This window comes from Dasypus novemcinctus, chromosome 11 (genome assembly GCF_030445035.2).
Source record: "Dasypus novemcinctus isolate mDasNov1 chromosome 11, mDasNov1.1.hap2, whole genome shotgun sequence".
Lineage (NCBI taxonomy): Eukaryota > Metazoa > Chordata > Mammalia > Cingulata > Dasypodidae > Dasypus > Dasypus novemcinctus.
In genome coordinates, this window is record NC_080683.1 from 99,058,344 (window position 1) to 99,080,338 (window position 21,995).

The 21,995-nt window shown below is 36.2% G+C and overlaps 1 protein-coding gene and 1 pseudogene across 2 annotated transcripts in view; both read right to left on the reverse strand.

Moving 5' to 3' along the window:
• The window catches only part of TBC1D32 (TBC1 domain family member 32), a 251,432-nt gene that overhangs the window by 192,369 nt on the left and 37,068 nt on the right, over positions 1-21,995 (reverse strand). Inside the window, exons 5-11 of one of the 2 annotated variants that reach the window (XM_058307341.2) lie at positions 11,790-11,858; positions 9,518-9,643; positions 6,391-6,469; positions 6,148-6,251; positions 5,991-6,052; positions 5,292-5,436; positions 3,492-3,551 (exon numbers count right to left, since the gene is read on the reverse strand). In XM_058307341.2, the coding sequence (XP_058163324.1) occupies positions 3,492-3,551; positions 5,292-5,436; positions 5,991-6,052; positions 6,148-6,251; positions 6,391-6,469; positions 9,518-9,643; positions 11,790-11,858 (645 nt within the window). The remainder of the gene's footprint in view (positions 1-3,491; positions 3,552-5,291; positions 5,437-5,990; positions 6,053-6,147; positions 6,252-6,390; positions 6,470-9,517; positions 9,644-11,789; positions 11,859-21,995) is intronic. The other variant, XM_058307340.2, reaches the window with a different exon arrangement.
• LOC111766887 (histone-binding protein RBBP4 pseudogene) lies at positions 12,887-14,961 on the reverse strand (annotated as a pseudogene).

A 21,995-nucleotide genomic window follows, 5' to 3' on the forward strand; every position in this document is an offset into this window, starting at 1 on the left:
TTAAATATATACAATGATAGCAAAATTACTTTAAAACTAGTTCATGACTTATGTTTTTCTTTATCTTTTTTTTCTCTTTGGCCCTTGAAAAACTTTTACTTCATTTTTTAAATGTTTGCCTTTTTTTAGCTTTTAATGGCACTTTAGATTACATAAATGTCATCAAAAATATAGGGGATCCTCATATCCTACCCTCTCCCCTTCCCACACTTTCTCACATGAACATCTTTCATAAATGTGGTATATTTGTTATAATTAATGAATACATACTGAAGAATTGCTACTAACCATAGAATATAGTTTACACTCTGCCCCATATGATCTTATAGGTTTTACAAAATGTATAATGGCCTGTATGTGTAATTGCAATGTCATTCAAGACAATTCAACATCCCAAAAATGTCCCCATGTTACACCTATTCTTCCCTCTCCTTCCCCTTAGAACTTCTGGAGATCACTGCCTTTATATCAATGACACAAGTTCTTCTATTACTAAAAAAATAACATAATAAGTCTACTTTTGTCCATTGTTCATTCCCCAATCTTAAGGAGTTGGGGATGGTGATGACCACTCTGTTTCTAATAGAGAGAGGGGCTTAGATCCCATGGCACAGATGGATGGAACTGTCAAGACTTTTCAATATTATAGAATCAAATAGGTTTTTAACTTCCTCAGGTATCTGCATTAAAAAATTAACAATATGTACATAAATTATTTGATACTTTTATGCTACCCAAAGAAAGTACTGCCTAAAGATAAGGGAGAGAGACTTCCCAGCCTTAGAATTAGTAAGCTTTTACGCCAAATAAATACCCTTTATAAAAGCCAACAATTTCTGGTACTTTGCATCAGAACCCCTTTGGCTCACTAATACACCCAGTCACACTAGTGATATTTCAAATCTTTAATAATCACATGTGGCTAGTGTTTATCTTATTGGACAACCCAGAAATTTCATCATTGTAAAAAGTTCTACTGGACGAGGAAATGCTTTAGCAGGTCATCATTCTGAAAAGCCTACTATCACCAACATCTTATAAAACAGAATGACAAATCCATGAAGTAGTTCAAAGATTCCACTAAAAACATGCAAAAGTTGACCCTTAATGCTGAAAAAAAACAATGGCAACAAATGGATCTTGCATTCATTTTTTGCTGTTTCTTTTCAAAAGTAGGGCCAAGTTTACTTTAAAAAAACTTTTCCATAAACATGTTTCAGAGATTCTATGATGTTAGGACACTGAGGTTCATGGAAGGCTTTTTGGAGAAAATAAGGTTTAAGCTGAGGTCCCAAATTTGACCCATACATACATGAGACAAAATATTTGACCAAATTAATAAAACATGAAGTGATTTGTAATAAAGAAACTCTTTGAATGACTAAAAAATTATGGTATAGTATGCTTTTCAAAAAAGAAAGAGATTTTAAGAATGAACCTAAAAGAAATGTATTTGAAACACTTCTCCTGGAACTTCTATGATAGCAACAGTGAGTTATTATCTGTACATCAAACCATGGGGGGAAAAAATCATCAGTATTTTGTTTTTCCCCTTCCTCTATTTTAGTAAAATCAATATGTGACACACGATAGCAAAAGGGAAGTATTTAGAATGGGAATGGGAGCTGTGGAAAGACTTTGTTTTCTCTAAAGATTTTTAAACATCTCTCATCTCTACAAATAAATCCCTATCCTATTATTCAATATTCCTCTCTGCTCCTTCTACTCAATCATCTCAATTCTCAAACACAAAACAATTATTGTTCCCCTTCTTTCACTTTCTGTACTGCTGCACTCATCTAAAAATTCCTATTACAGAAACAGAATCACTCCCTTCACCTGTCATCTATCCTTAAGATTCTATTTACTTATACAAACCACAACACTTACCACTTCAAAGTGACAGTAATTAAACTTTTTAAATATTTTAAATAATTTGATGCTTTTTCACATTTGTTAGTTATTATTTAGTCATCTCACTGATTTATTTTCAATTCCTTTATAAGCCTTATACATTTTCCACTAATACTAAGTACTAAATGTAGGTAATTTTGCTAATATATTTTACAGTATTAGTCTATAATTATTTTAACTCAAACCAATTTTCACAAATACAAGGAAATTTATCATTTTGAATTTTTTCATGCGAAGTTTTGCTCAAAAGGATGGTATATTTCAGGGAACTAACTCTACTATTAATATCTGATCTGAATCAAATTAGATGACACTTAAAAATATGGCTTCTCTGAAACTGGCCTTTTATAGTGGTCCAATTTACTATGTATATTTAGTACACTTTAGGATTTTACTTTAATTTTAATTAACATTTTGTTCAAAAGCACAACAGTTAACATTTCAGTGGCTCAATGTTATAAGATTACAAATGAAATCCTGAAGTCAAAAAGAGGATCTCATACTAGTTATTTCATATAAAGAGCAGGCTATTAAAAAAAAAAAAAAAACAAAGAACTCACGGCTGGAATGGAGCACAAGATAAGCATTTCAATTTGGTAAGAAACACAATTAAAAATAGTACCTTGAAAATAAATACAACCATAAGAAGTAAAAAAAATATCACTTCATTTGGGGGAAAACTCCAGTTTGCAAACAGTTCAAAGTAATAGCAGCATTTTCAAAGTAGAAATTAGATATGTGTAGAGACACACATCTGCCCCCTGCCATATATGATGAACATGCACTTCCCTTGGCTGAACCCTCCCCACCCAGAGTTGAAAGAGCTCCTGCTCAGTGTCTTCAGACTCTGAATCTGAAGGGGTACTATCATTTTTAGCCTGTGGGCTGAAAAAATTTAAGTGCAATACAAGGGAGGTCAATGTGGTTGAACAGGATGGTGTTCTTTTTCAGATGGGCTAACTGGTAACATTTGCAGTGCAATCATCCCAGAGCTTTCCAGCCCAAGGGTGAGCATGGCAACACTGTCTACCCTGACTTCAATGGGGGAGGGCGTGGTGCATCTAAGTGCACAGCCCAGACCAAAGCTGAACTCAGTAAAGGCCTGAATTCCCCAAAGCTGGCACAGATTTACAACTAGAGTACTCTAGATCAACTGAATATAATTAAAAATATTTGTGATCCTTACCCTATTGCAACTGAATGATTCATAAGTAGGGAATTTCCACATAATATGTCTTCCTCTTTTTACTATTTGAAAACATTAATTCTTAATCCTTTCCAGTGTGGTTCTTGCAGACACAAGGGTTCCCATCTTCAAAGCGTACCTTGGAGCTTCAGGTCTTACTTTTAACAAGGGTAGCTAGTATTTATATGTATATATATATCTTGTTACTCTGACTGCATTTTAAATCTCTACGTTTATCATTTCACAGGATGGTAATTTAATTATCATATAAAATAGGCATGGCATTAATTCATCCAATATTAATTATCATAGCTTAACTTTGCATATTCAAGTTATTACATATTATCTTTTTGTGATATTATCTCTCAACATAAGAAAAGTGCAGACTTACCAGAGATTTATATTTCTTTTCAAGAAGTCTTAGTACTGTACTTCTGCTATAATATGCATGCTAAAATTAGAAGAGAAATGGTATTTAATTTAATATTCAAGTTATGCCATTCAAAATCCATTATTCCTGCATCATTTATAATAACTGCATCATTAATTACAAAATAAATTTAGATTTTAAATTATTGTAATCAGCACTATACAGGTTTTTCTATGTGTACTGGATTAGGACCATAGTAATCATAAAAATGCAAATGATAAAAAAAAAAAACTAACTTGTGGATCATTTAGAGACAGGCCAGTAGAAAAATACTCTTTTCCTCAGCTGTGTCCAATTTCCAGGCTAAGCTATTTTAAAACAACGACCAAAGAAGCGTATTGGACTACAAGAGTATGACAGAGTCCAAAGGAAAGATGCAGAAATAGAAAAAACATCACAGCCCTTCTAAGAGGAAAGTCCGTGTATGTGTGCAGAAATTTGCCAAGGTTTGAAATGCACTGAAGAGTATATTAATCATTTCTTGCCTACTATATTTGAAAAATGACCAAAAACGCAAAATGAAATAACTTTTGTAAATCTCTTCCTAAAACTGAATATGTTAGTTCTGTTTTACAGAAGCAAGGTAAAGGTTAAACACTGGACAGAATTGTGTTCTGGTTAACTATGTATTTTTTATACAATTTAGATAACAAAAGGCAAAAAAGCCATTAGATAATATCCAAATTTGCTGAGCAGTAGATGAACATGCCACGTGTAAGTCATGGCCCAGTCCCTCCCACCTTTCCCATTGCAACAAATATATAATGCCCAATAGACAAGTAGAGAGAGATGACATGGATGTGAGTACACAAACCACTACTGCTATGACTGCTGGACAAAGACCTCTTGGATTCAACAGTGGATAAGAGAGAGAACAGTATAAGGCTCTTTCTACTTTTAATAGTTTCTGTTCTGGGCCAGCAGTGAGTTCCACAGGAAACTGCTATTGTACAGGGATTAAACACATTCCCCAAATTGCAGGTTTAGGAGGAGGTAAATGAAAGATATTTTCACACATATCTTTTAAACTAGAAAACCTGAAATCTTATGTTCTTTCAGATCTACTTATAAAATTTGAAGCTTTTACCTTAGACAATAACAGGTTTTGAATAGATTGTTCAGCTTAAAAGATTTAAATGAACCATCATTTAAAAACCTGGCACTGCCACTCACTAGGTAAACAATCTTGAGCAACTTACTTAACCCTTCTCTGCCTCAGCGGCTACATCTGTAATAGGGTAATAATATCACCTACTGCCTAAGTTTTAGTAAAAATTGAATAAGTTAATACATGTAAAAGTAATTAGAACTCTTAGCACACAATAAAACATTCAATGTTAGCTAGCTTTTAAAACAACATAGAAAGGCGCAGATCTGGCTCAAGCAGTTGAGTCTCCCACATGGGAAGTCCTGGGTTTGGTTCCCAGTGCCTCCTAAAGACAAACAACAAGCAGACAATGAGAAAAAAAAACAAGGAGCAGACAACAAGTGCATAGAATGAGAAAAAAAAAAAAAAAAAAAAAAAAAGCAGGGACCAGATGTGTCTTGTGCAGTTGAGTGCCCACCTCCCACACAGGAAGTCCTGGGTTTGGTTCCCAGTGCCTTCTAAAGAAAAAACAAACAGTAGACAAAGAACAAAAAAGAAAAGAGAAAAAAAAAAACAACAAGCAAACAGACAAGGGAGCCATCTCAGGGTGGAGACAAAAAACAACAACACAGAAATGCACTGAAAGGTATAAAACATACTCTACTTTTCCTTACCATCCACTTTTTGAACCACACAGCCTTAGTATCAACTAATGCAAGAAAGTAGATTGGTTCCAAAATCTTTTGTGAGACAAGACAGCTTTGCTCATGTTTAACGGATAACAATGACAAAGTACTATCTACAATTTCCTCCATATACCTTAAAGATTGAGAAAGAAGAAATGATTTTAGAAAAACACAAATGTTATTACATATACAGTACTGGTGATGAAATTTTATATTCATGGAATAATAAAGTGACACATAATCCCATAAGAACTTTTTATATTTAAATAAATGGAAGAATTGGGATTGATGCCTAATTTTTCCTGCTTTAAAAATGTATGGTCTTTCTACTATATCACTGTCTCTCCAAATTTAAATTTCCTTTCTAGACTCACAAATGTACTTATAATCTTAATAAAACTTTTTTAAAGTGGGAAAGAAAAATCTAAAGAACACTTAAACTTGCCTACAGTAGCAAAGCCCAATAATGAAAAATCCTGAGGCAACAACATCCTTTTTCCTTCCTTTAATCGATAGTGTAAATTGGTGCTTGTATTCATATAGCTAAGTATAAAATATAAAAGCTAAAGAAAATAAACTTTATTAATCCCTTCCCGATTAGGTAAATCATATAAGATTGTCTCTACTTGGTCTGTGTCTCTGAAATGTATGTGAAACAATACCACTCTATAAATTAAGGGAACTTACTTCTCTGGGTGACGAATCCAGAAAGATGGAGCTTCTTTCTGATACTCATTTAGAAGACGAACCTACAAAGACGTGAACAACAATTTTCAAAGTATTAGAATTCTTAAATGTAGAACTATTTAAGTAAAAATAAAAACATATTATAGCAAATGGATACCTTTTTAAGTAAACGGATCACATTAGGATTAGTTATATCTACACCACTTGACAAAGTAGGAATATGATTTTCTCTAGAAAGAAAGTATATTTCCAAATGTTTAGCTGAAAAGAAAAAGCAAAGTATAAAACTATTATACTATACACTTACATGGTTTTCAGAAAACAAAGTTATTGCCTATCCATATTTCTCAAATACATATAAAAAAGAAAAACATTTTAAAATATGATTTCATTAACATACCTAAGCTTATATAGATTTCCTTGGTCATGTGTAATGGTGAAAGTGTAAATGTCTGGGCATAGAATTTTAAAATCCGGTCCTATGGAAATAAGCAGAAGATTTGCATCTAAAATTCTCTGAAGAATAGAAAATATTTTCACACAATGAAAAACTTAAGACAATAAAATTAACATAGAAAGTAAATCACTCCCAAAAACCAGACTAGGAATGTACCTATTAAAACATAGCACATTCTTGCATTGGTATACAAAATTGACCAATACTAATAGTAAATCAATAGCAATACATTTTAAACTCTGGTAATAATAGGTACTGACATTAGAATGGAGAGAAGGAGAAAGTAAGGTGAGGCTTTGATAGAGGAAATTACAATGTAAAGGAGTTAATAAACAAAGGAACAGAGTAGACAGTACTAAATTAAAAAACATTCCTTTTCAAATCCAAGTTTGTTTTTAATTGCTTTAACATGGGCAGTGTAACAGTTTGATATGCTTATGAATTCCAAAAATAGATACTGAATGATGTTTGTAATCTGATCTGTACCTGGGCATGATTAAGTCATGATTAAGGCTTTGATTGGGCCACGTTAATTACGGCATGGCAAAGGACAGTTGAGGGTTCTTAATATTAGAGTTTTGATGTTGGAGTTAGATGCTAAAGTGTTAAGTTGGAGCCCCAGGGAGAGAGAGCCATTCACCTGATAGTCTACAGCTGACTTTGGGAGAGAGGGAAAGTCTAGAGAGCCTCACAGACTACAGCTGACCTTGTGAAGAAAACAGAGCTGAGCCCAAAGGAACTCAGGAAGCCTGAACCCTCGCAGATGTCAGCAGCCATCTTGCTCACATATGCAAATAGACTTTGGTGAGGGAATTAACTTATGCTTTATGGCCTGGTATCTGTAAATTCCTACCCCAAATAAATACCCTTTATAAAAACCAACGAATTTCTGGTATTTTGCATCAGCACCCCTTTGGCTAACTAATACAGGTAGTTTCAGTAATTAAACATTTAGGTCTCTTTCAAATAATTTTGCCTATTCCCAAGAAAAAATATTACATAAGAATATATTTAAAATAGTTACATTATTAAAACCTAATGTATTAACTATCACAAGGTAAATGAATTAAATGAGAAAACAGATGTAAAGTAGTTAGAGCAGGGCATGGCATAGTAGGTACTTAAAATCTATAGCGATTATTATAGTTGTCATTATACCAACTTTAACTGGCAATGAGAGTAAACCTAATAGTGAAATCCAACATTCCATTAAATAAAAATGACATAAAATTGCCTCAAATGTTCTAGTGTGGAAAAAATAACATCAGTTAACAATCCTCCACATATCAATACCAGGATAATTTGCTTTTAAGAAATGGCTCCTTAAATGATGAAAGATTCTAATTAACCCCTGGAGATTCCTACTGAATACAAAACATTAAATACAGTAGGAAGTCTATTTTTATAGTTAAGTATCCATCATACTTATCTACCACTATATGCCTCCCTCAGTTCTATGTATTAATCCTATAGAGTAGGAAATAAAGACACAGAATCAAAGTTGAAAAGAATTTGTAACAAGCACAAATTAGAAATGAAAAGAACACCATGCCTTGCTTTCTATTCCAAATGACTGGTTCCCTTCCCATTTTCCCTCCATAATAATTTCTTCTAATTTTTTTAACTTCAGTACTGACACTAACTTTTGCTACATAATTATCTACAATGGCTAAATAAAGCAATCTATACTGACCCATTAGAATTTTTCCCTTATTTATAAAGTTATTGTATAATTTTAAAAATAAATAAAGAAATCTATCTGGCAACTATTCTGGTTTTATTAAGTAAAGGAAAAAATATACAGTGATTTACAATTGTCTTTGTTGTCTGAGAGACTAAAAAATGTTAAAGGTGAAATATATATTTCCCCTTGAAGTTCTTAAATTACTGAAGTTTTACATAGGTCTGCAACACCATCAGATGTTTGTAAGATCAGATACATTCACATATTAGGGAATTAAACACATTGTACCCCCTTTGAAAAATACCAAATAGTGGCTCCCAAACCACTTCTATTTACTAGCATAATTACATTTCATTGATGTAAAATGTGGTCTTAAATAGACAAATGTACTGAGATATCTTATATTTTTCTATAACTATTTGTTTGTTGTCTCCATTACTAGAATATAAGTTCCATGAAGGTAAAGACTTGTTCACTGTTGTATTCCCAGCATCTAACTAGGAGAGTACATATGACTGGGAATCAATAAATACATGTTGAATAAAAAGCAAAATAGAACTCTTGTGCTAAAGCTTTCAAAAGTTCTGTATAAATCATCATATCAATTTTAAAACCTAAATTTTCTTCAGTGACGCATCAATAATGAGGAACAAGATAGACACTCTTAAGAATCCAATTTATATTTAAAATGTGATGCTTAGATGCAACCAGTTTTCATTTTTTCATTTACAACATAGAGACTATCTGAAGAATTACTGCACTTTTCAATATAAGCTTCCTTCTTATTTTAAATATTCCTGAGAAGTGATAATTTTTATGTAAATCAATCACATATTTCTACTGACTTCATAATTTTATATTAGGAATATTTTTATTTGCTTTATGATTCATTTCTCATTATCTTCTAAACTCCTGCTTTACAGTTCTCTAGCTTCTCTTTTTTAGCAATAAGCAATCTCTAAATAAACACTTAAGTATATTAGAAAAATCCTGAACCCTTTAAAATAAATGTCTCATCACTTTTTTTCCTTTTCTTCATCACTTTTAAGTTCAAACGTTCATATATTAGGAATTCTTTTAAAAACATTTAAATTTTTAAATATTTTTTTAATTCATACACACAACGATGCAAATACGTGGGTATCCTATTATATGAAAAAACAAAATGCACAAGGTAACAGACTACTGTAATTTGACAATGAAGTATGACCATACTTTAAATCTAATCACTAAATGGTAAATTCTTTAAAGAAAATTTTGACAATTCACAAGCTGAAACTGAAATCACATAAATAAGTAAGCTACTATTAAAATAAAATCATATTCCATTTACTTCTGGAATAAAAACAGAAATTACTTTTACTATTTCTATAATCATTTCCTTACACTAAACACAGGATCAGGATCTGCAAGGGACAGTGTCAGTTTTTCACAGAGTGTGGTCCAATTTTCACAGTTCAGTACATCAGAGGGAGGAGCTGAACATAATGTTTGCAAGGCTTCATATCTCACCTATAATATTAATAGAAGATTTTTACTAACACCAAGACACTAGAATAATACCAATCTTCCAATATAATTTTTGACAAACTACTGAGAGTCAAAGTTTGGATAATTGTTTTAAAGGGTCAAGGTATAAGAAATCAGATGTCATTTTCTAAAATAATTAAAGAACTCATTTTGTAAACTAAGTGTTAAACACAGGGGAAAAAAATAAGTTGTTTTATGTAAAGTAGATATTAAAACACAAGTGTATTGGGAGATTCTAAGTCAGATGTCTAAACAGAAAAAGAGGGAAAGACGGTGGGTGAATCAGTATGACCAAGGCAACTTTACTGATGCCTCATCCCAGACTTCTTCCATTCTCATAGGTCACAATAGGAAGTCCAACAGACTGAGGGGTTTAATTTTTAAACACTGTCCAAATATGTCCCTGGTGAAGCATTTCTATTCAAGACATATGAAAAAATTTCACAAAACAATGAATATGAACTTGTTTTTCCTATTCTACCATATTTTCTGACCTTCTAATCACTGATGTAGGAAGAAATATATTCAGTACTGGGATGCAAAACTGAATTTCTAAATTTTCACAGAAAGCATCCTTCCTAATCATTCTTCTCAAAACCCCAATCAGACGTCACTCAAAACAGTATGACCCAAGAGACAGCAGTGAGGAATAGCTGCATTCCAAGTAAGAATTTAACAGTTTTTCCCCAACCACTCTCAAATTAGCATGCTGATCCCACCTATACTTCAAAATATGGTCATTTCCCAGCTGATACAAAAGAAGCTTACTGATAAAAAGGGTGAGGAGTCACACCCAGAGGCTTGGACCTCAGGAAATTGGACCCTCAAAAACAGGGTGCCAACTTTTTGGTAAAAAAGAGAATATGAATGTATTTGAAAAAGTCTACAATTCACATGTAAGAAGAGCCCCAAAATACAGCTTTTTTGTGTGGTAAAGACCAAGAGAAATACGGAAAGAGCTTAAAAAATTAGAAGTTCACTTACAATGTTACATCATTTCTCCTTTTCCATTAGTTTTAAGGACAAAATCATCAGTAAGAAGTTAGTAATTTTAGAAGCAGGAAAAAAAAGGTTTTCTGAACAAGTACAAATTTCCAAATAATTTACTTAAGTTGGAGGCAATAAAAGTGTTAAAATATAAAAGCCTAGTTCTTTTTCCAATATCATTGAAACACGTTATCAATTTATAATATACCCACAATATAAATCAGAATGCATAACTATTGCTAAATGGAAAAAATGATTCATCTCTGATTTTTAGAAGATTTCAGTAGGACTAAATCTCAACTATTCATTTAATTTATAAAGAAAAGTTTGGGAAAAAATAGTTTATTATAAAAATTAAGACCAAATGGCAGTAACATACAAAAATCTTAGATACTTCAAAAATTCTATCCAATTTTCTATTTCAGAATGAATTTCAAATGAAATAAGATTTTATAAATAGCAATATGTAAAATCTTTTAAATACAAACAGAAACAACACCAAAAAATTGCTTCTCTAAAACCATTTTTCTAATAAATGAACAAATTGTGTCAAAATTGCTCACATTTTCTTCAAGTAGAAAAAGCATTACTGAAGTTTGGTTTTTCTCCCCCAAAGAAACCAACTACTGGGGAGTGGATATAGCTAAGGTGGTGAAGTATCTGCTACCCATGTACGAGGTCCCAGGTTCGATCCCCACTATCTCTCAAAAGCAAACAAACAAACCAAAAACCAGCTCTCATTGGGGAGCATATGTAGCTCAGTGATTGAGCACCTGCTTCCCACATACAAGGTCCTGGGTGATTCCTGGTACCTCCTAAAAAAAAATCAACTAATATATCACATACAAATTAATAGTGAGGGAACAGTTTGGAGGACAACTGCCAATACTGTCATCAGTTCAAAACTGAAACTAGAAATAAAAATTTCCTTTTACAAACCATGGCAATTCTCAAAGGAAAGCCTTCCTTAATCTGTAACCATTCATTTCAAGACTGGAATGTCTCTAGGGATATCATTCTAGGATTTCCCATAATAGCAAAGACCTATCTTCTACAGAACTAGTCCAGATGCTACTGATTATAATCTAGTATTTTATATATATGATAGCTGACTTAACTTAAAGCTATCCTTTAAACTTACCTCTTTAGGTTGTCCAGGATCCAGCTGGTCTAAAATTAACTGCAATTTTCCTTGACAAAATTTGTAACTCTGTAATACAATAGACAGAACATTCAATTTATATAGTAGACTTTTAGAAGTATTGTTATAAGTGATTTTTTAATATAATTCCAAGTACAAAATGTATTCTGAACAAGAGAAGGGAATGATCTATCTTCATTTGACTGTGGATTTAACAATTTTTGTTTCCCAAAGCATTTAAGTATGAACTGAATGTCCCAGTAGAATGGTGTACTTTCTTTTTTTTTATTAAATTCTTTTTATAAGGTACATAGATCACAAAAAACGTTACATTAAAAAATAAAAGAGTTTCCCACACACCCAATACCCCAGCCTCCCACTGTGCGTACTTTCATGTGTATTAAAATTATTATTTGCTGAGCAATTGCAATATGTAGAACAGTATAAGACTCAAAAGATGTAAAGCCAAAATGTTGTGTACACAGGAAATGTGAGATGAATGAAACGGAAAGGTAAAGCAAACAACATAACAAATGGAAAGTCACTAATAGTAATTCATTGTGAAAAAACTGCTAGAGTAAAATTTTCATTGAGTAAATGATTCATTGTAGACCATAGCTATTTTGGAGAAAAAGGTAGTTTCTCTCCCAAAAGCAATTTAAATCATTTAAAAATAACAAAAATAGCGATATTAGATGCCAATGATTGAGTATCCATTATGGAACAAGTCTTCTACGAGAACAATTCATGACTGTGAAACATAAGAATTAAAACCTAGGAGGTAAAATAACTTCCCCAAGTCGCACAGCTACCAGAACTCAGATTCCTATCTATGTCAGAGACACACTTCCCTTCTCTATCTACACTATCTCTGGAGATTGTTCTCATCTAGTTCTTTGACTTTAAGCATATAATGATAACTCCTTTTTTTTTTTTTTTTTTTTTTTTTTACGTAGAAAAGCAATTTATTCCTGGAGAATAACAGGCCTGCTGGTGAAACAGGTCACCCAAAAGGGAGATGGTACCAAACTAGTGGTCAAGGACTAACTTCTAAAAAAAAAATAAAATTAAAAAAATAAAATAAAAATAAAGCAAACTCTTATCCAGGATTAATTTAATTTTAAAAACAAATAGCTATTGATTCACTCTTCTCAACTTAACTGGACAGTCTACCTGTGGTATAACTGTCAGGTAAAAACATACATCTTTACAACTTGGTGGTCCCAAGTTTAAAAAACAACCATTTCACAGAAAGGAAAGAAATAATATGAAACAGCTCAAGAAATATACTAACGAGCAAAAATATATGAGGAAAGAGGAACATGTAAAATAAAGTTTGACTTAACTGAAGAAACTGAGAGGAGACTGGTCTACATGGGAAAATGTGCATCTTGTAAAGTCAGGTATGATGATTTTAAGAGTAGGAACCTATATTATTATTTGAATCTCTCCCTTACTTCCTGAATAAACACATCTTGCAGTATTATACTTCATGGATCAGACGCCTACCCCACTTGGCTCTATTCCTTATGCGCTCTAACTATAAATGAGTCTGAAAAACTTGGGAATATAGCATAAGAAGAAAAATGACCACACACACATATTTCCCTTTCTGTGTCTACTTCAGACCTGGGTTTGATTCTAGAAAATTCCTGAAGACAATTTAAATACAAGTTTGTGGCTTTGCTGAATCAAGTTCCCCAGTTAATATTTAGAAAACACCCAATGTCTGGGCAAATAGCATTCTTGATGGTAGCTACAGAGGGATAGCTGAACAAAGTCTGTGTCAAAACCAGTGTTAAATCAATCTCAGGGTTGAAAGGGAAAAAAGGGAGTTTAAAATCACAAGTGCAGACATATCTAAGATCCTTGTCCTTCTGGATCCACACTTCCTTCAGGGTCTTCATCATTATAAATGTTCTCTGCCATCTGCCACACCTGCATGATATTGTCTTCTGATACAGAACAAATCACCCAAGGTTCACTGGGATTCCATGAGAAATCAGATATCTTGGCAGTGTGACCACCATGGATAAACAACAACTCTGGTGACCCATCTTCTGCATCTTCTGGGGATTGTTCCTCTCCAATTTTACTTAAATCCCAGACATTCAGTCTACGATCAGTACCACTAGAAGCCAAAATAGTTTCATTGTGAGGTGACCACTGAACCTGGAATATTTCATCCTTATGTGATTCAAAGGAATGTAACTTGAGTTTCAGATTTCTCAAATCCCACAAGGCAACAGTCTTGTCAGCTGATCCTGTGGCAAGAATGAACTCACTACAAGGATTGAAAGAGAGGCAGTTCACTTCAGCAGTGTGAGCATCAACTGAGTGGCTTGGTTTGGAAGTATTGTTTGAACGAATATCCCAGATCATAAGTTTCTGATCATCAGCAACTGACCCAAACAGAGACTCATGGAGTAGATGCCAGGAAACATCTTCTACTACTGCTGTGTGCCTTCGCATCCACCACTTTTCCTTCCTTTGGAACAGCACTGATGTCCCATAAGCAGATGGTATGGTCATCCGAAGCACTAAGTAAGTGCCCACTGAGATTTGGGTTCCAAGAAAGTCCATAGCCTTCCTTCTGATGTCCACGGAGACGTAAGTCTGGGTTGCACTCTCCAGAAGGGTCTGGTTTAGAAGGGTGTTTCGTGTAATCAAAAACAAGAACATCACTGGATGGAGTCTTTGTGGCAATGATGCAAGGGTTCTGAGGCATATAATGGGCCCTGTTTACTTCTCCTTCATGGTTGATCTTGATTTATATTTCAATTTTTCCACTAACCGAGCCAAAACCTCCAAATTCTCCTTTCTCACTGTCGTAGTGTGATGCATCAAACTGAGCATCATCATTAGGGAGCTGCACACTGGCTATCACAAGGTGGTTTTGTTCATCCGAGGTGTGTGTCCCCAGAACAAGCCGATGAATGCTGAAATCTTTTCCTTCTGGTCTGGTTACATCTGGAAGCCATTGTGCAGTGAGGCTGGGCCACTCCAGAGCATGGGTCATCACCAAATCATAAAGAAAAGGAGTGGTTTTTTTTCCATATTTTGTACTCCTCGTTAATTACACGTTCTTCCACTGCGTCATCAAAGGCTGCTTCCTTGTCGGCCATGGGGGACAGGCGAGCCGGGGAGTTCCCGGAGTTGAGCGTTGCTGGAGGGGCAGGGAGGCTGCATAATGATAACTCTTAAAGTTATATCACTCTTTTGATTTCCAGAGTTATATATCTAGTTATCCTCTCAACATTTCCACTTGGATGTCTAACACACATCTCACAGTTAACATTTCAAAAAAATAATTTGATTTTTTATTCTAAACCTACTCTCCCCTCAGGCTTCCCATCTTGGCAAATGGCACTATCCATCCAGATTTTGACTTATTGAAAATAGGAGCCAATCTTCAATTCTCTCTTTCTCTCATTTCCTACCTCTAACCCATCATTAAGTCCAGCAAGAAAATCTCCAAGATTCACATATCTTAAGTTCAAATCCTGGGGAGCAGATGTGGCTCAAATGATTAAGAGCCTCTTCCTTCCCACATGGGTTCAATCCCCAGTGTCTACTTAAAACAAAAACAAACAACAAGCAAACAAATGAATCAGTCAACTCAGAGAAGTCGATGTGACTCAGTGGTCATGCACAGGCTTCCACATATGAGGTCCCAGGTTCAATCGCCGCCCAAGACTTCATCAACTCTAGTCTAAACTACTTCAATTCATCCTAAACTATCTCCCTACTTCAACTCCTATTCTATCCCACCCCACCCACTATCCATTCACCAGCAAGTCAGACTGAGCTTCTCAAAATTATAAATCAAACTGATTGTGGTGATATATGCAGCACTCCGATTATACAAAAAGCCATTGATTATACACTGTGGGTGGTCTGTATGGTATGTGAATATATATCAGTAACACTGCTTTTAAAAAATCATAAATCAGGGAAATGGATGTGGCTCAACCAACTGTGTTCCCACCTACCATAGAGAGGTCCAGGGTTCAATGCCCAGGGCCTCCTGGTGAGGGTAAGCTGGTCCACGCAGAGTGCCAGTTCATGCGGGAATGCAGCCCCATGCAGGAGAGCCGCCCTGCAAGGGAATGCTGCCTCACATAGGAAAAACCACCCCACGCAGGAGTGCCAGCCGATGCAGGGAGCTGGCACAGCAAGATGACACAACAAGAGACACAGAGGAGAGAAAATAAGAAGATGTAGCAGAACAGAGGAGCTGAGGTGGCGCAAGAGAGTAATAGCCTTTCTCCCACTCTATAAGGTCCCAGGATCAGTTCCCAGAGCTGCCTAATGAGAATACAAGCAGACACAGAGGAACACACAGCGAATGGACACAGAGAGTGGGGAACAAGGAGCGGGGGGAGGAGAAATAAATAAAATAAAATAAATCTTTTTTAAAAACTCATAAATCAAATCCCTTCACTCCCTTACTTAAACAGACTTCCTTTTTACTCAGAATAAAATAGAAACTTCTTACTTTCATATCTGGCCCCTGCTTATCTTTCTAACTCCCAACCCACTCTTCCTCCTGCTGTCAGGGATCTAGCTACACTGGCCTTCTTTCCATCCCTGGAAGATGCCATGCTCACAGAAAGCATCGTTCCTCCTCCCTAGCAATGCTCTTGCTCCAGAGCTTTTATGGCTGCCCTCTTGTCAGTTAGGGCTCAGCTCAAAAAAATATTCCTTGGCCACCCTAGCAAAGCAGCCTCTCTGTACCCTTCATTGCCCTCTACACCATTGTACTCTTTTATTTTCTTTATACCCTACATTACAAACTGGCAGTTTATAGTGTGTTGGTGGTAGAAGGCAATTTATTACCTTTTGCCTGCCTACACTAACTTCTCAAACTTTGTCTTTTTCACTATAGTGTCCCAAGATCTGAAACAAGGCATACAGAGTAGGCTCTCACTAAATATTTGTTCAATACATGAATGACTCCAGAATCAGTCTTCCCACCATATAATAGTGTCTCCTTCTAGGAAAATCATCATATGGTACATAGAGCCAATCTTAACAAACCCAAAATGGTCTGATATTTTACATTTACAACAGAAAATTTCTAATAAAAAAGACTTAAAAATGTCCTGATCCCATCCTGGGGAGCTCTGCCACATTCCCCACTGGAACAGCAACAATACCCCAAGACCAGTGAAGAAGAATGGTCCAATAATGAGCCCTTAATACTAAAGACTATGCTTATGAGTCTGTTTGTCCTTGAAATTTCAACTTGGCCTACTGTTGCAGGGTGTCTAAGAGTTACCTCCTAAGAGCATCCATGTTGCTCAAATGGGGTCACCCTCTAAGCCAAACTCAGCATATAAATGCATTACCTTTCCCCAAGTATGCTACAAGGGATTACTACCAAGCAATAGCTGGTGATGCAACTAGAAAAAGATCTTGAATAAAATGGGGGAAATGGTAAAGGCAAACGAGTTTATATGGCTGAGAGACTTTCAAAATGAGTCAGGAGGTCATCAGAGGGGTTGCACTTATGCATGTCTCAGCACAATCTCACAGACAACCAAAGGAGATACAACCCCAGGTAGTGGTGCTCCTGAGGGCTAAAAGAGACATCCAGGGCCCATGGTCATGGCAGATGGCTCTGGAGTTCAGTGCCTTACCAGTGGGCCTTATATTGGAATTTGTGCTCCTGAATGTGATGGAGTTAGACTCAGAAATGACTTCTCTACACATGCCTCTTCTGTCCCTTTTATTGCACCTGTGGTTGGCGCTGGGTTTGGTATATGTCCAGGAGATTTGAATATCTGGGCTGTCCACTGCCAGCTGGGTCCTGAGTCTCAGCAGTGTTGCAGCACCTACTCTCAAGTTCATTGGACTTACCCAGGTCAGCTGACAGGGTGGTGAGGATGGACAAACACCACACCGAGAGACTCTACAGCTGTGGGCATGACAGTTCCACCCCCCAGCCGTGTGAGCCCAAAGGCCCCTCTCAATTGAGAGGTGAAGTGGGTATTGTACCACCCCAGGGTTCTCAGGATGGAGGGATAAAATATGGATTAGAGTGGACTTGCTGGTATTCTACTATAGAATTATTGTGACTCTACATTGGAAGAAATTGTATCATTGATGTGGAGACAGTGGCCACAGGAGTTGCTGAAGGCAGAGAGAGGGAAAAGGAGCTATGATATGGGGGCATTTTCAGGACTTGGGAGTTGTCCTGAATGATATTGCAGGGACAGATGCAGGACATTATATATCCTGTCAAAACCCACTGAATGGCTGGGAGAGAATGTAAACTACAATGTAAATTATAATCCATGCTGTGTAGCAGTGATCCAAAATGTATTCATCAATTGCAATGAACATACCACACAAACGAAGTTGCTGATGTGGGAGAAGTGGGGGGTGTGGGGAGTGGGGCATATGGGAACCGCCTATATTTTTTAATGTAACATTTTGTGTGATCTATGTATCTTTTAAAAATAAATTAAAAGTATAATTTTAAAAATGTCCTGAGTTTTACCTTTTTTTAAAATATATAGTTTAGGGAAACGGATATGGCTCAACCAATTGGGCTCCTGTCTACCATACAGGAGGTCCAGGGTTCAATGCCCAGGACCTCCTGGTGAGGGCAAGCTGGCCCATGTGGTGAGCTGGCCCACATGGAATGCCAGCCCGTGGGGGAAAACAGACCCACACAGAGAGCCACCCTGCGTGGGAATGCTACCCCGCACAGGAGTGCCGGTCCACACAGAAAGCTGGCACAGCAAGATGACGCCAACAAGAGACACAAGAGAGAGGAAATAAGAAGACGTAGCAGAACAGGGAAGGTGAGGTAGCACAAGAGAGTAACTGCCTCTCTCCCACTCCAGAAGGTCCCAGGATCAGTTCCCAGAGCTGCCTAATGAGAATACAAGCAGACACAGAAGAACACACAGCGAATGGACACAGAGAGCAGACAATAAAGGAATGGTGGGGGGGGGAATAAATAAATAAATCTTTAAAAAAATTTTTTAAATAAAATACATAGTTTAACAAAAAGTCTATAGAGGCTTAGTTTAATTAAAAGTATTATATACTAAATAATTTTTAATATTCATTGTATTATAGTTAAAACACTAAAATTTTTTAACGATAACTACCTACCACTATAGTAAATGCAAACCTACACGGATGCAGCTGTCTTACCTAGTGGAAATATATATATATAAAAAATACAGATACCTTATATGGAATATACATATATACATGCATATATAAGTATATAAAATATATAGATATATGTACATACTTTTACATATACATACATATGTATGTATATGTGTGTAAGCATTATTGGTTTGTGTGTGTATATACCTATATATGTATGTATGTGTATAAATATATATATAGAGAGAGAAAGGTTCTATTATAAGGTAGACAAGCTCCTTTACTTGCTTTCATTTTCTTTGGCCTGGCATTTCTGCCTCTTTCCTGTAATCTTGATTTCTCTGGGCCTTTCCACTTCCACCATCAAGACTTTTACCAGAATATTATCTATGACTGAAATGTCTTACCATCCTACTCATTAAAAAAATAAGCACAATGTCAAGGATGACTTTTAATCAGATGCACTGTGGTTCAAATCCCAGTTCCCCGTTCTAACTAACTATATGTCCCTGGGCAAATCATTTAACCTCACCCTCAGTTTTCACATATACATTCCAGCATCACTGTAAGAATTAAATGAGATAATAATTGTAAAGCCTTTCACTTTAACATTATTAAAATATTAATATTTGAAGTAAATCTCAAGTTCCTCAGGAAATTTTCTATGAGAAAATATAAGTAAGTAGCTAATTCTCCACATACAAACTGCCTATGCAAGATCAGTCTAAAAATATAATTCACAGATTTCCATTATAATCCAGCCTTTTCTCCAATGTACAAACGTATTCTACAACTGTGATAAAATGACAAGAGACCCACTATTTGAACATGTCCAGTAACATGGGGTGCATATTTAGTGAGATAACCAAGAATATATCAAGTAGCAGTCAATAATAGAAAATGTGTATGATACTGATTTTAGCAGAAACCATTCCCTAAAACAGTCCCCAATGACAAAGACTCCATTTTCCAACCTCCTTATGTATAATATCCCAGGCAAATAACCCACTCTTTCTGAAAATATTCTTTGCCTTTGATTTCCTTTCAGTATTATTGTGCAGTGAACTGTTGGCCACCAAATCCAAAGATCTTTCATTATTCCTCATATTCACTGACTTCCCTCTATCCTCCATTATGGATGATTAACCATCCCTCCTCCCTTAAAACTCATGTCCCTATAAGCTCCTACCCAGTATACTCTGGTTTGGAAACTGATGCATCTATACTGGCACACTGTAGTTTGCTAAGATCTCACCTATTTAGGTGACACCAAGAATATCTCTGCAAAGATGACTCACACAGTGTTATCCCCAACACTGATCTTTCTAGCAAGTGAATCCTTCATTTTCAACTGTTACCCCAATGGGTTAACTTACTGTCTTTTCTAATTCAGTATGTCTAAAAGTATTAAACTCACCATATTCTCTACACCTAAACTTCCTCCCCAGTCACGGTTTTTAACACCATCATTCTCCAGCATTCTCAACTTCAAACCATCACTAGAATTTTTACTGTACTCTACCATTTGCACCCCCATCAAAGCTTTGAATTTCTTTAAAACTCTGTGATTCTCGCCGGACAGGGGGGATAGCGCTTCCGCCTGGAGCCCCATCCCCACAGGTCCGGCCGCCGATCTGCAACGGAATTGGATTTTGGGCAATAAGAGGACACATTTGGGAGACTGTTGTAGGGTGCAGTGAGGGAGGAGGACACGTCTGGAAGCTGATTGGGGAATATTCTGCGAAGTTTGGGATTTCGGATCTTAGAGTCTGTTTTCGGCGTTTCCAGCTGAAGCCCACCCCACCCGGCGGGGCTTGGGATCTGGGTCATTGAACTGGCCGTGGTGTAGAGGCGCCCTCAAGTGGCCGTTGCATGGGAGCACAGGGAGGGAGCTGTCCAAAGGCTGATACCCTGAGGAGTTAGGTGAATTTCAGGGATCAGACATTCAATATAGAATTCGCGGATCTGGCTTCCCCCACGGGGCTGGCACCCAGCTACGGGGATCCCTGAGGGCTGTGTTGCACTGCGGGGCTCCTAAGCTTTCTGTGGACCAGATTTCAGGTTGGCAGGTCTGGGTCCCCTAGACTCTGGCGGTCCACACCCCAGACTCACACCTCTTGAGTCTTCAGTGTCTCAGACTTTCCACCCCTGAATCCATCATGCCCTGGGGTCTACCTGGGGTCCCTGAGTGCCCTGGACCTTAACGTTTGCGTTTTATCTTTATTGGTTCATATTGTTTTGTTTTTATTTTCACTTTATCTTATTTTTTACTCTTTTTGACGCCCTGATTGCTAATATTGCATTATCCCCTAGTCTTTTCTCCTAGCGTGTCCCCCAAAGTCCTTTTTTTTTTTTATACAGTTATTTAGGGGTTTTTTTGGTTGTTGTTTTAGATAGTGCTGCAATTGTGACACGTGTATACCTGTATCTCTCTTCCCCCTATCTGTTCCCCACCGTTTGCCTATCCTCTTTTTCTTTCTTCCTTTCTTCTTGTCTTTCTTTTTTTCTTTATTATAATTAATGTTTTTTTTTTTCGGTTTTCTCTTTCCCTCTTGTCCCTCATTTTCCACTTATTTTATTTTAATTCAAGTACACAATAGGTGCGACAGGGAACACCTCACATTTGCTGGGTTTTCCCATCCTCCACTGCCTCATTTCTGTGTGAACTGATTTAGGCTACCTACACTATCCCCCCTCCCCTGCATCTTGATATCCACTATCATCTACTGTCTCTCCTATATTCCACCCCCCACCTCCCATTCTTTGATCCACAAAGTGTCTCTTAATTTCTAATACCTTTGTTCTGTTTTCTGTCTGTTATCCACTCTTGAAACTATTACCTTTCTTTTTTTTTTCCCTCTCTCATGAAAACAATAGCTTTGTAGTTCATACCATATTCCGCCCATATTCAGTCATCTACTTCATAAAAGGTACTCTACCTACAGCTATAACTCTATACAATCTACATGAATCTAACCTACATCCTCCCAAATCTCATATTCTTGCTTTGTTAACATACATTACCAATACTATTTTACACTTTTCCCTTGCTGACACAATTGCCTTTCCCCAACA